The 15,189-nt window shown below is 41.2% G+C and overlaps 1 protein-coding gene across 4 annotated transcripts in view; it reads right to left on the bottom strand.

Moving 5' to 3' along the window:
* Positions 1-339: 339 nt before the first annotated feature.
* The window catches only part of MTMR10 (myotubularin related protein 10), a 36,033-nt gene continuing 21,183 nt past the window's right edge, over positions 340-15,189 (bottom strand). For 3 of the 4 annotated variants that reach the window (XM_064389140.1, XM_064389139.1, XM_064389141.1), the window contains 11 exons: positions 13,514-13,604; positions 10,991-11,165; positions 10,507-10,594; positions 10,248-10,336; positions 9,092-9,222; positions 8,897-8,966; positions 8,666-8,736; positions 7,631-7,800; positions 6,189-6,359; positions 5,193-5,375; positions 340-4,690 (listed from right to left, as the gene is read on the bottom strand). In XM_064389140.1, the coding sequence (XP_064245210.1) occupies positions 4,091-4,690; positions 5,193-5,375; positions 6,189-6,359; positions 7,631-7,800; positions 8,666-8,736; positions 8,897-8,966; positions 9,092-9,222; positions 10,248-10,336; positions 10,507-10,594; positions 10,991-11,165; positions 13,514-13,604 (1,839 nt within the window). In that variant the 3' untranslated portion in view covers positions 340-4,090. Of the gene's footprint in view, positions 4,691-5,192; positions 5,376-6,188; positions 6,360-7,630; positions 7,801-8,665; positions 8,737-8,896; positions 8,967-9,091; positions 9,223-10,247; positions 10,337-10,506; positions 10,595-10,990; positions 11,166-12,978; positions 13,085-13,513; positions 13,605-15,189 lie in introns of all 4 variants that reach the window. The other variant, XM_064389142.1, reaches the window with a different exon arrangement.

Below are 15,189 nucleotides of genomic sequence, written 5' to 3'. Positions count from 1 at the left end.
CACAGCCCTGTGTGTTGTATCTGTATTATCTGTATAAAGGGACATACTTCTGGTAGTGGACAGGAGTTGGTCAGTGCCAAGATGACCACATTCAGTACAGTCAGTTCTGCCCCACATAAATTGATGAGTTTGCTCATTCAGAAGTATGTCAGTCAGTTGGAAATAAAAAGATTAATTCCCTTTTAAGACACCAAAATCCCATGGGTTTCTCTTAATTTTAACACAGAGCCAACATATTTTCTCTGAACTCTTAATTCTCATACTAAGTTCCCTGCTATGAGAAATTCTGATCACCATGCAAACTGCAGACACTATAATAGAAAATAACAAGAAATAAGATAATTTGCACATCATTTTTATTAATCATCTTTCTATAGCACAGTGTCCATGCTATTCTTGGAAAAAACCACGCACACACAATTTTTTTTGTTAGGGGAAGGGAAAGAAAACCACCTGAAGTTCACTGTGGAAAGGTACGAACTTTTATTGACTCTAATTTACTTCACATTCACAACTCAGCATCAGGATTTTATAATCTTCCTGCCACTGCTACTTTACTCAGTAAGTCATTATCAGGCACAAAGGTTTTAGTTTCAGTTGAAATGGTGAACTCTAAACCATCACAGCAACAGCATTAGAAACCTACTGCCTAGAGCAATTTGAGGTACAGATTTCTGTCTCTTGGTTAGAGGCAAATTTAAGATTTTGTCCTTTGTTTAAATACATGTTAGAATTTTTGGTTTTAATATATTTCCATCTGAGAATAAGCCAAAAGGTTTGCCCAGCTTGCTACATTTTCATTGAAACACAAGGCAGTTAATTGATCAGAGTGGTGTTGCAGGCAGGTGCCCATGAAGCACACGTGCAGGCCTGGGCAGACACACACAGAGCTCTCAGTGCCTGGAGGCTGAGGTGCCACCACAGCCCAGCCCTGCACTGGGGCTCAGCAGCTGCAGCAGCAGCTGCAGAGCTCCCCCTGTGTGGTACAAAGTCATGACTCAGCCAGGAACAGCTGCAGTAATGCACATTTTCTACAAACACAAAGGGATGAGCTGCTTGGTAGCTTTTCTACTCTTGCAACACAAAAATGGTATTTAACATTATCTTGCTTTAAATGGTGAACAGAAATGAAAATTTGAAAATATGTGTACATATATATACACAGACATATATATACACACTTGCATGTCAGCATATTCTGTACACAGAAGTAAGACACATACTCCCACCCCAAAATTGCTTTTGAAAGTTATTAAAGATATTCAGAACAGTCCCCACTGACTTGATAAGGCAACTGTGCAGAGTGGAGAATATTTCAAAATCAGCACTTGGTACCTGTCCAAAAGTGAATCAGAAAGTGTCGAGCTGTTGAACTCAGAGCAAGCAGCAGCATCCACAGGCACAGCAGCTGCTCACACTCCCCAGCAAGGCCATGCACACAAGGAAGCAGAACCTTGTCTTCAAGTCTAGGGAAAGGAGGAGCCCTTCCCTTCCTCTCTGCAGGAGGTGCCCCTCAGCCTCTGCTTACCTAACTCCCTTTTTGGAATGGTAAAAAATTTCTTTTTATGTCTGTTTGGCAAATAGATATTTCGACAGGTTTTGTTTATTATAAAGGCATATTATTTTTAACCCTCTCCCATGCTATATATATAAAATACAAAGTCCCTCTGCAGCATCTGTACACATCTTAGAACTGAAATGTAAAAATGTGTGAAATCTATAAAAGACAGTTCTGTTTAAATATAGTACCCATTTTTCCCCCAAAGGGTACTAGCCTAAACATTTTTTAATTCCACCAGCTGCTTTTGTGGAGTAATTTATTTACACATTTTTGGTACCTTTAATCCAAAGAAGTTATACTTTTAAGGAAAGAAAAAAAAGACATTATAGTTTTAACTGTAATTTTAAAGGAAAAAATATTGGTACCAAAAGACACTAAGCACACAGGTTGAGGTCTTTATGTCAAGTATCAGGCCAGGGAAAGCAGTAAGCTAATGGGAAAAGAGGAATGGCAAAAGCAAACTAAAACAAACATTTGAATAATGAACAAGTGAGATGATTACTCCAGCAAGCTTGGAAATAAACACAACTGGTTTGTGGACCATTCAACATGCTCAGCTCATCTTGCAGCACAATTAGGCAATTGAGGTGAATACATGTTTTTTCCTCACAAACAGTTGCCCAGAAGTGCCTGGCATTGTGTCACAACAGCCTGTGCCTGTCCACGTTGTGCACAGCACACACACAACAGCTTCTTTGCATAGGAACAGGGTTTGGAAGTTTGGGAAGGTAAAAAAGGAAGCCCCCTCCCCTGACATTATTCACCTTTTCATTGCCCCTGCCTTGCTTCCCTCTCCAACCCCAGCAGTGCAAGCACAGCACAGCCCTGGAGGTCAGAGAACAGCCTGGGAGCCAAACCCCACTTTGTGATTTAGGCTGTGCTGAAGATCAGTTTGGGTTTACAAAGATCTCCAAATCCTATCCCCTCCCCTTTTTTTAAACTCGAATACAGTGCACATTCCCATCCTGCAGCTTTTGTTTTTCCCCACTGAGAAAACTGAGAACAGCTCTGAGTCCATTGTATAAGGCTTTTGGTGCCCTAAACTGGTGAGGCAATACCTGGATAGAGGCTCCGTGTCAGTTCAACAGTGTTGGTGTTTATACAGAAATAATTTAATACAAAATACAGCCTCGCTGTTCAGAGAAGGCAGCTGACAGGAGCCTATGAGAATGACACATCACTACTTCTCCAACCTCCTGGAATTCTTCACACTCCTGCCTTTCTCCCTGTGAGTCCTTTTGTGGCACAGCATCCAGGGAGAGGCATCATTTAAAAGGTTTCAGAACAATGAGGAGGCTGCTGCATTAAGCAGAAGAGGCTGTTGGATGTAATTCCCTCAGGCCGTGCTTGTTCATTGCACTGTCCCTATGGATGTGCAGTCTGCAAAAAGAAGGCACCACTCACTGCTCTTCTTGCAGCCCCTGCTCCCAGTGACTGCAGCACCTGCACCCCTTGTGGAAGTGGCAATGAGGAGCCAGTGGTCCTTTCTGGAACCCAGCAGGGCTCAGGTGTGAGTTCTGCTATAAGCTACTCATCCTGCAAAAAAATGAGGAGAGGGATGGCAGGGATCAGGATCTGTGCAGGGATATAATGCTGAGTAGTTGAGATGCTCTTATAAAAAGGTGAGGATCTTGTGGGACTTACAAACAACTTAACCTTCAAGAGGCAACACCTGCTGCTTCTTCTGGATGCCTCTTCCAAAAATGGAGAGGGGGAAGTGGGGGATAGAACAAAAACTTGCCACAACAATCTGTTTTAAAAAGTTGGGGGGGGTGTCAGCTGCATTAGAGTAATCCTGCTACTGTTTCCTCCCAATTAAAGGCACTTCTAAAGCTACTACAATACCATATCTACAGTAAATGTTTTAAGGTTAACAGTGCATTGTCCTGATGTGGATTTCTACAGTCTAAAGTCAAGCTCATGACAAAGAGCACAAATCTGACTAATTGTTAATGAACACATTTTGGGGACAGAAAGAAAAGGGAACAACCCCTTCCATGGATACACTGCATTAGCACAATGTAGGGTGATCAGTCATGGAACATTAGTATGTTTGTATCTATGCAAGTAAGTATTACTCCTGAAGAGGCAGTCTGATAAAATAGTACATTCCCAGATTTCAGCTGTCAGTTCATCTCCACTGCACTACTTTGGCTTTCCAGCTGTTTTATCAAAGGGTCACTCCAGTCACTATCTGGGAAAACAAAGTTATTTCAAGCAGAGCCCTCACTAACAACCACACCAAGCCTTTCAATCAGCTAATGAAATGCTCTATCACTTGTAATGAGCCAAACCCCCAAGAAGAGGAGGAATTGGGGAGCAGAAGCCCCAGCAGATGAGAACTACTGAAGACAAAATTGTGCGATTTGAAGCATGACTTGCCTTGCTTTTAAATATTTGTGCAAATCTTACGTAATGTTTGTATATAAAAATTATTACAGCTTTCAATGCCGCATTTAGCAGTGTTAAGTTAGAAAAGACAAAATGATATGCTGTATTCTCACCAAACCTTTAAACCTCCACATCACCTCAGTCTTCATTTGCAAGCGTCTCGGTGGATAGCCAGATTTTGGCACCACTTAAAAATTTGCTTAAAGGTGTTCCCAAAATGCTCCGTCTGCATAGGTTCCCTACAGGAGAAAATGGGAATGAGGAGGACAGAAAGTCTGGGGCGCCTGAGGTGTCATTTAAACCATTTGCTCTGAAGTACATCCTGCTTTGATCCAGTTCTGAGCAGTGGCCTTGCAAGGAGGAGTTGCTCTTGTACTGCCGCAGGCTGCGGTTTAACATGTCCACCTCGTCTGCCAGCAGGGAAACTCTGTGGAAAGCAGTGATGGAGCCCCCGTGGTTGATCTGGGCCTCGGGAACCCAGCGGAAGTAGCAGAGTTTCCACAGTTTTATTTGTGTTCCAGAGAGATGGGGCAGAATGACGCCGTGCAAATCAACGGGCTTTGCAAACCAGTCTCTGAAGTACTGCTCCATACTGTGGCTCTGCCCTTCTGCTGACTGGAAAAACTCCGGCTTCAATTTTAGTATCAGAGAGTTTCTTCTTGGAAGGAACTCCTGCTCACCGATGATTCCATTTTTTATTGCTGGAGGGACACCTCGCAATGTGGAGCTGTAGTTTTTCTGCAGAAAATAAATACTGGTAATTTTCCAGTTCTACGTTCATTGGAACAGCAAATTACCCTGAACTGCCAGGGTGCATCATCCAGACAAATGCTGTGACCTTTAAATAGTTCTGAGCTTCTGAGTCACTGCTGCAGGGCTCACAGGGCAAACTGTGGCCTTTAAAAAGAAATACATATGGTTTTTTGTAGCAACGAATGATTGACTTATAATCAGTATTGACCAAAAATACTGACAACCCCGGGGGAAAAAGTGGCCTGTCATCACTTTTCCAAAGGCGAAATAATGCAAATGTTGGCAGTGACTCAGCCACGTCAGAAAATATCCTAAAACACAAGGCTCAACAATTTACATCGCTACTTCTACAGAAAATAATTTCTTTAGGCTGGGAAGCCAAGATAATGAAGGGTCCTACTGCTAATCAAGGGCACCTGCAGCCTCCCCAGCAGGACCCCTGAGTGTGAGCACGGCCTCAGGCAGAGCCCCTCAGAGCCCCCAGTACCTTGGAGCGCTTGAAGGTGCGGAGGGCCCCGTTGTGCACGCTGGGTGTGCTCTTCCCGATGTACAGCGGGTTGTGGAACAGCAGCCGGTCCCGGCTCGTGAACTGCAGAGACCAGTCCCAAACACACGGAAACCTCAGGCCTTTCTCATCACCCAGCTGAATATTTTTGCTTATAGCGAATTCCTGCAAGTAGTAAACATTCAGGCAGATTAAAATCAAAGAAAATGGGCTTCTTCATCAGTCTCAAAACCAGCGTGGTAGCACAACAGAGCAGCAAGACAGCTGAAGAAAACAGTTGGTCTGCATTTGTGCAGTTACTTTTCAATTCTATTAAACTGTTTGTTGGCTTACTCTTAACACCCAAACTGGTATTTTGAGAATTCACCAACAGTCCCTCAATGCTCTACTTCTTTGTAAAGTTGCTACCTCTGACTTTAAAGGGAAAATATTTAATGAAATAGGTAAGTTTCACTTTTATCAGCCATCAAATGTATTCTACACACAGTTCTGATAAGTTGTTTTCAAAAACAAATTTAAGTGTTCAGTTTTCTAAATGCCTCCATTGTGCATTACTATTGGAACTTTATGCAGCATCTCCAACTTTTTCAACTATTTAAACAATTATGTCAAGAGATTTCAAAGTTTGCCTGAAGCGTGAAATTCTATTTATTGCCTGTCATTCTACTTTCTGAGTTCCAGATACAGATTTGCTTCCTAGAGGAGTACAAATAACAATGTAGAGTAGCAACATTTTCCTCAGGAAAAAAACAACAAATAAATTCAATAGACTTTCTTCTTGACTAGTTAGTCACAGCCTCTGCACAGACCACCTGAAAGTCATTACGACTGTATTCACCTGGGGACCTGAGTGTTTTGCCACAAACAGAGTGTGACAATTGGAAGGAGACACAGGAAGCATTTAACTGGGATGCTGTTATTTCCAGGGGGGCAGGCTGCAGTCTCTGCTGGACAAGCAGTGCAGCCCCTCCTACTCACAGTGCTTTCCTTGACTCGCTGGTGAGGGCAGTTGAAGAGGAAGGTGCCGAACAAGGAGATGCGCGCGCTGTCGTACAGGATGGTCAGGTACACCTCAGAGAACTCAAAGGCTGCTGGGTATTGTTCCAGCAGCTGCCAAACGCAGTCAAGGAACATCAAGAACAAAGGAGACTGGCAAAAGAAACAAGGAATGATCAGATTTAACATAAGCTTTTCCCAAATCATACCCATTTCCTTGCAGTTTTGGTATTTGGCTGTACCATTGGTACATTACTCAGCCATAGGGTAAACTATTTGGAGTCTTGCATTTTTCATGATTCTATGCAACTGTGACACTCTATATTCCTGTTTAGCCACTTCTTTCTCAGCACTACCTTTGCACAGCTTTCCATGCTATGTAAAATGGGCTCCCCTCATACTCATGTAGCTGCAAAAATCCTTTCTGCCATCTGTATGTCCCTCATAATTTCCAAATTAGTGCTTGTATGAGCCTTCCTTGCCACTTGGCCTTGGTTTTACAATGTATTTTCTTCCTTGTTTGGAGAACAAGGACTGGAGAGCTTATGATTCAGCCATGCTAATTTCTCACCACATTTCCTATCTCTTTTCCATAGCAGCCCATGAATTGCAAAAGTATAAACTATCATTTATTTATATTTAGAAATATTTTCCCCTTCCCATTTTTACTTTTCAATATATCCTTTCCTAGGGCCAAAATAGCTGCTTTTCATGATTTCCCTCTTGGCATCTCATTTCTTTATCCCTTCATGCATTTTCTCTGCTTGGTGCTCAGTGCCCTTGGTTTATCTGTAGGTTCCATGCTCTGGGGATGTTCCTGTTCTGTGACTCTGGGCACTGTCCCTGCAAAAGGTTCCTAAGCTGGGTCCTCCATGCTTCCACCTGCAGTTAACAGCCCCTCCTTTGCCATGAAGAGGCCAAACAAGAGCTGGCAGCGCTGGAAGCCGAGCCCTGTGCTCCCCTCCTTCCACCTCCTGGCAGCCAGATCAACTCTGGGAGCTGCAGGGCTTCTCCAGCAGCTGCCTGCTCTGAAAGCACTGCTGAGTGATACCACCACAGGGATGGAAACAGGGATTGGTAAAACACACAGCAAAACCACCCCCTCCAACCCCACTCCTCACCTCCTTGGGTTTCAATTGGAAATGTGCCTGTGCTTGTAGCAGTGAGATGCTTTCATGTGTAACCCTGAAGCAACATGAAAACCCATTGGACTGCACCTGGTATTTCACTGATTCTCACATAGCTACAGAGAGTAAAGAAAAAGTATCTCTACCCTGGAAAAAAAACGTACTTCCTCTGATACTATTATAATGAGATTTGAGAGTATTAAAACGTATTTTTACTTTTAGATTTCTGTACAAATACATGTTCAGGATGATACCAAGCAGATACTGTGATCACATGCAAATACAATTAATTTTTACCTCTTTGTCAGATCTCTTTAAGTGGTTACACCTATCTAAAAATTGATATCCTGCCATGACCCATTCCTTCTGTATTAGGCTTTGAAATCCAACAATGGTTCGGAAATAGGGATCCAGCATGACTTGAATGAGAGAAGCAGCAAGACAGCTCAGGTCCCGTCCCTCTTCCTCTGCAAGCAACAGAAAGTACAGAATACATAAGGTAAATGCACATGTACAGAATTAGATTTCAAAGAGAAAAAAAGTGCAACTAGGTCTCATGTTTTTATTAGAATTTCTTTTAAAATATACTTTTAGTAGTTTTAATTGTTCTCGTAATTAAAAAGCCAAATAAACTAGAAGAAAATCACACATCTTTTTTTCTTAAACTGAGCATCATAGTATAGAAAGGGTTCCTGCAGTATCCAGCACACCAGTGCAATCATCAAGAACAAAATACCTACCCAACTGCCTAGTACTGAAATCAAGGTGTGCTGTGGAGGAGAGTGTTCATGCTGCTAGAAATTTTCAACATTTTTCCACCCTGAAGTAATTTTTGTAAGGCTACTACATGGGGAGAGTGGGATATACCAGCTGAACAGGTCTTGTAAAAACTACAGAAATTACAGAATTACAGATATGAGCAAGTTTTTCAGTGGCTTTTCCTCTGAAATATCTGTTTGCACAGACACAAGGAGTGGGCACTGAGTGAAATACTTTTGTCTGTAGAACCTCTGAATTAAGCTGATATTGCTTCTGCAGGGACTATTAGCCCAATTAACACAGTACAAAGGTTCACACTAAGATTTTGATTCTGTCATCATTATCAGAACAAAATCTACAGAGACTCAAAGCAAAATATTCCTTTGATGCTAAGGACTATACTACAGTTCTGATACATAACAAAGTTATTTTCCCTTCTAGTTCCCCAAGTGCCTGAGATACTCAGAATCTATGGGGTTTATGTATAAAGATTACAGCTGATTTTATCTAAATCTGTTTATCTACATTATCACAGTAATGCAAATAATTACAGCATGCTCTGTGTTGTATTACCTTGTAGAACTACAGAAACGTGCTTACACTCCATCATGTAGACAAGCTCAGCAGAATGCTTAAGAAAGGCTCTAGATAGGAAAAGAAAGTGATTTAACAGTTAACAGAAATTCACACTCTACAAGAAGAAGATTTGGGTTATCTATATTTACCTAAGTATTAAAACAAAGAATCCTTCAAATGATGCACTGCTAATTTTCTATTGAACATCATTTTATTAATGGTACCAACCTAATGTACTCTAACCAGCGAGTGTTTTCCAGTGAGGACAGCCACTTCTCTTCGGTTTCATCAAAAGGGTCTGCAACAGGGACAGTAATTACATTGCACAACAACTTCCAGTAACAGTCCCTGTCAGCCAGGCTGACTGGAATTCAGTGCATGTCAGGAAAACAACCCCCATAAAAGAAGGAAAGCCCAGCATACCATTGACACAGAGCTGTTTGAGTTTGTTGTGTGCAGCCTGGATTTCCTGGATGTTGGGGAGACACTTGTCCAGGTCAGATTTGTAAACGTCACTTCTCAGGGGATGGCTTCGAGTTATGGCATTACAAATCCTGCAGGACAAGAATCAGCATGTTTATTGTTGGAGAGGAAAGAAACAGTCTTTCAAGAAATATGCCACTGTCTAACTGCAAGCAATTAAACCCACAGAAAACATGCACCTCATTCTAAAAAAAAGTTTACTGGTTCACATTCAGGAGATACATTGCTCCTGCCATAAAGCTAGTGACTCAAACATTTTTGATGTCTGCTGATTACTGAACATAAAAAATGGAAATGTTTTAATGGATCATTAAAATATCACATTTGAGAAATGAAATCTGATGCTGACTGACAGTTAAATAACTCTATTCAGTTTTTAGTTTTCCATCATTTTTAGTAAGACTTACCTATGTTAAATGAAGAGAATGTATTTAAAGTTTATGAAGTCAGGAAATCTGACAGGGTTTCAACTAAAATTCAGAGGCTCCAGCCTAACACACAATGCAGATGTTTGCACTACTACAAAAAGTCACACTAAAAATTAAACCAAAGAACAAAACCCACTAAGCTTGTAAATTACCTACACAAGGCACTAAATGCCTTCAGTCTTTCATTAAGGACAGCACATGACAAATATGTCACAGAAATGCCATGTGCATTATGGTACAAAGTCTGTTGAATTGTATTTCCCAATGCCTCGAATGAAGGGGATTTTTTTTACTGTCTCGCTGAAGGAGGGAAGCAAATCTCCACCAATGTAAGTATAGCAAATCTGATCCTTTTATAAATAAATTCTGTCATCTGAATGATTAGCCCCCTAAAAAATAAGCATACCTCAAAACCTGAAAAGTTATTCCGTATTTGAAACTGGAATGGCCTTGAATAAAAAGGCACAAATGAAGTCATGGCCTTAATAAAATGGCACAATAAAAATTGTGCCAGAATCAGATGCAGAGAACAATCTCTCCAAAGTTCCCACACTACAACAATGCAGTGTCACACAGGGTCACCTCCATTGCCACCCAGTGCTGTGTCAGAGTCACCACTGGTGTGATCCTAACCCTGTGACTGAAGAGTGACACAATGAATCATTTACCTCTGATCAATTCTTCGCTGCTGCAATACATCTTTAATGTTGGCCATTCTCACAAGGGCACTCCCATTAGGGTGGTTCCAGGACCATAACTAACATGGGAAAAAACCACAAGACAAAACAAAATTGTGCAGGTTAGAGCTATTCTGTACATTTTTTTTCCTTAATGCTATGCACAGAACTCTGTTAATTGCCATGCACAGCCCCAGGTTGAATGCTGTGCAATGACCAGGAGCAGTACCAGAACAAAGAGGACACTTACAGGCATTCGCCTCCCAATGAAGGAGTAGGAGTACAGCTTCAGGTCTTGATCTGCTAAGGAAGACGGAACCACAAAATATTCTGGAAGGCTTGTGGAAAAAAACATGACAAAAAGGTTACTTTTCCCTGTGTTTTTTACCATCTTCCCTCTTGCTGCAGTGCTGTGACACTGTCCCAGATCAGCCCCTGGGCGTGGCTGCCGCTGTCCCGCGTGAGGGCTCAGCCACAGCACCAGCACAGCCCTGAGGACACCGGTGAGAAACAGCATGGAAGTCCCACATGGAAGTGCAGAAACACCAAAACCATGGATGCCAGAACATGACATTTCCTTCAGGGACAAGATTTGCAGCATCTTTCTCTGGGGGCCTCTCCAGACAGCAGCACAATAAAGAGGTGCAGTGCACAGTTGGCTGCAACAGAGGCTGTGGGGCACACGGGACAGGACAGCCCAATCCCCTCCTGCTGGTGTCCCAAGAGGCACTTACCAAGTGGAGATCATATAACCTTCATTGACTGAGCACACTCTCCACTCAGATGCACCTGTCCTTTTGATTTCTCTATCCCAATCCGAGTAAGTTTCAAACAGAGGAGTCTGCTGACCACTGGCACTGCTGATGCCACCGCCACCACCTCCTGGGTCTATGCCATTCACCTTCTTTGCTAGGAAAAGGAAAGTCATCAATGCCCATTAAAAAAATAAATAAAAATCAAACTCTTCACCTTCCTAATTACAAAAATAAGCCATTACCTTCAGGACTAGTATCATCTATATTACCTACTGTTGTATTATAAGAAAGCAGTGATTTAATGGCAGCTTGATGACACATGAAGGTGTCAATGTATTTTTTCCCTGCAATTTCATTAGAAAAGCAACATAAAATTGGCCTGCTGTGCTGCTTGATAGAAACCAAGGCATACTAATACTCAGGAACAAACGTTATCTCCAGTCACAGGCTTTCCTTCTTCAATAAAGTTTGCAAGGTTTTAAAAACACAAACCCTTTATAGGCTACACATTAATAGCTACCATGTCAAGAAAGCAAAACCAAACTTAAATAATTTCAGCAACTTTACATGACTGCTGTATTAACAGCAAATAAAAGAAATGGATGGGTTAAAATACTGGGGTTTCTATATAGATTTATATCTACACAAAAAGATGGCCTATAATTTAGTGTTTAGGGACCAGGAGCTTAGAGAGGCTATTATTATACAGAAGGGTCTCCTTTGCTGGTCATTCTTATAGATGCCAAGGGGACAGTCAGCTGTGTCAAAAAGAAATTATATTTAGTTTCTTGACACTTGAAGTACATTTTTAGATGGAAGTGCAATAGACTGAAATTCAGCCCTGTTACCTCCCCCATGAAGCTCTGAGCCTTAGCAAGAGCCTGCCCAAAGGAAGCAGAACAGTGTCACAGCTCTGCTGACATCCCATAACCTGTCTGCTTTCTGCTTTCTGTATCTCTCAGCTTCATTCTTACACTGACACTTTGACTACTTATGATTTTCAGAAGAAAACAGGACTAAAATTAGACCAAAGTAGTTCTTCAAATATGGTAAACAAAGAAATGCAATAATTAAAAAAAAAAAGTCAATTTTTCTGTTTAATGGTGGGATATATAACTATCAAATATAGCCTGGGAAAAAAACAATGTACACATACACCAGAACAATGCAGGCTTTTTACGTTCCCCAGGAAGCACAAAGACAGCATTTCACCTTTTACTCTACTGGGAGTAGCAGAGAGAGAGAGTCATTAAACAGCACTGGAATTGCAAGAGCAAAGCCAGATATCTATGGGACAAACACCAGGGTTCACAACAAGAAGAACAATCCAACACAACCCAAAAGAATTTCATATTCTTTTAGGAACTGCAGCATGGCAGAACAACTCTCCTTTGCCATTCTGGTCTGCTGCTCCAGAGGAACATTTTTACCCACCTTACATTATTCTTCCACTAGGTATTTTTCCATACAGCAAATGGTATTTTAAAGAGAGAGTAAAGGCAACTTTGTGACAGCCTAACATTTTATTGCAATTTTATCTGCAATTGGCTTCCTCCCTAATACTTTATAACATGAAAATACATGGACCTTAATAATTGCCCATGCTTTATGAGGTAAGAAATTCCATGTGTAATTGTGTGTGCAACATAATAATCACATGCACACTTATTCTTGTGCATGCACAGGGCAGTCATAGAGGCACCTGGATGAAAACCATGCATTGTTTTGCCAATTTGAAGGCCTGATCTCGTAATTCCACAAGGCTCGTGTTTTGTAACAGGCAGATCAGTGGTTTCTAGTGCCAGCTGCTGAGTTCAGATCTCAGTAGCACAGCTCTGCAGCAGCAGCACGCTCTGTGGGGAGGCTTGTCACCCTGCAACTGCTGGCTCTCAGCTGGGGAACACTCAGCAGTGACCGCACAGCATTACGCTAGAAATCAAGTTCCAAAGGCATCTTTGCAGGCTTACCTAACTGACAAGGTTCACTTGGAGATTGGCCTTGAGCAGAGAGGGTGTGCTCCAGCTCAGCAGGGGTGGTGGAGGTTTTGAGTGGTAAGAACTGCCTAGTAAGCCTCTAGGAAAGAAGGTATGGAGTCCCATGTTGCACAAATCCTCCTGCAATACCACCAGAAGAGAAACTTATTCCCAAAAGAAGGGCAGGTGAGCAAGCCTGCCTGATGGGACATTCACTGGGTACCCAGAGTACCAACAGAGACATACAACAGGAGGATGGAAGCATGAACTGAGAAATAGGAGTATTCATGCTGCCACAGTTTGGCTTTGTTTCAGACAGGAAAGACATTTCTTTGGATTTTGGTCATTAATGTCTATCCCAAGGAATGACTTATAACCATAAGGAAGAGGCTGGGTGCAGAACAAGCCGATTTTGTTATCCTTGGAGAAAGCCTCAAACGCTTTTTGCCACTGCTTCTGGACAGAAGTCTTACTAAAAATTCATATTACAAAACAGAAAAAAGCACAATCCAAGTATTTTCATCCTTACCTGGATTATGATATATTTCCCCAACATACTCAAATGCAAAAAGAAGCTGAAGATCAGTTGGCTGAGAATAATGAGCTATTGCAAGGCACACCTAGGAAAGAGACATTTTTTACTGTTATTTATACATCTATATAGACAAAAAATTATTGCCCTTAATTGTAACAGTGTCAAATATGCAGAGCTGTGAAAAAAACTAAAAATCAGTCTTTTGAATTTTCTTTAATGAAAGGAGTATTTATCAATCCAGCAGAAGAACCTAAGAGCAGCAGGGTCAGTTCAGAAGGTCCAGCCCAGCACTGTTCTGACAGCAGCCAGCAATCAGTGCTTAGGAAAGAGGGGGAAAACACAGAAACAACACAGTGGAATTTTACCAGGACAATTTTAAACAATTAACAGTTCAGGCAGGTCCTGAATCAGTATCAGTATTTAACAGCATTTGACAAATATTTTGGTTACAAAGTTGTCAGTTGGGCCAGGAGGCTTTTCATGTGCAACTTCCTTTTAAAAAAAACCTTATTAGTTCTTTCCCTAAGATTATTAAAATTAAGAGTGCAGAACATGATTTAGGATTAGCTCCTAGACTTAAAATTTCATCAAGCACTTCTAGTCTCTGTCTCTTTGAATATAGATATTCACTAATAAATACAAAAGATTTGACAAAAAAACCTAATGTCTAGAAGAATCAAATTCAGGAAGGAAAAAAGTATCACATAGAGATTGGTGCCATTATTCTTCAAATTTCAGGACATGAATGGAATCTAACTTTGTCCTCTTCCCTCAATATTTGCTTCTGCATTTTACTAAATTGTACCTTTTAACCAGGGACAAAGACACAGTGTAAGCCCACATTCTTATCACCTAAATTGTTTTTCTTTTTTTTTTTTCTATCTTCCTTTCAACTTTTCCCAACTTTTCATATTTAGAAACACATTTACAAAATTTATTCAGAGTTCAGCAGTTTTAAATATTATTTTTGAAAAATACCCTGTGCATCCAAGAAATTGTTTTCTGTTTATGAAGGGAAGTGTCCTTATTGTGACAGACATAACAGAAAGATTTGCACCACAGAACTGAAGGAGTAGCAGTGCTGGCAGCACTGGGCAATGGGAACAAAGCTTGAGAGCTCAGTTATGCTGAGATCTGCATGGAGAAAGTTGCTGTATTTTTATTGTTTGTATGCAACATCCCTGGTGTTATGGAACCTTTACTGTATTTTTATATACTTTGACTTTTGATGAGGACAGTCCTCATTATTAATAAAACCAGTAATGACAGTAGAGTAACTTGAGCTGAAAATGTTGTTTCACAAACACTCAACAAAAAAATTCCAGTGGAGTCTTAGAACAACAGTTTCTTTAACTGTTCTCCCCACACCTTCTGTTCTACAATGAAACTGCAAAGGAAAATAGAGGACGGAACATTCCAGGGGTGACAGCCCCCCAAAAAACCCAAGCAGTACAAGTGTTCCTGGAGAACAGTAGAGCAGACTTTCCTAATGAACAGTTACGAGCTCATTTCCAGGATTTGATAAAATGTTTAATGGCATAACTGGCAGCCACGGACATTTTACTAAATCTTGTGATTTCAGTGTATGAACCAAAGCAGAAGCCAGCTATTCAACAATATTTGGCCACTTCTAACAGATTACTTCTGCCTATCATTCACAACGAAACAAA

This window comes from Passer domesticus, chromosome 14 (genome assembly GCF_036417665.1).
Source record: "Passer domesticus isolate bPasDom1 chromosome 14, bPasDom1.hap1, whole genome shotgun sequence".
Classification (NCBI taxonomy): Eukaryota; Metazoa; Chordata; class Aves; order Passeriformes; family Passeridae; genus Passer; species Passer domesticus.
This window is presented reverse-complemented; position numbering and strand designations above follow the sequence as displayed.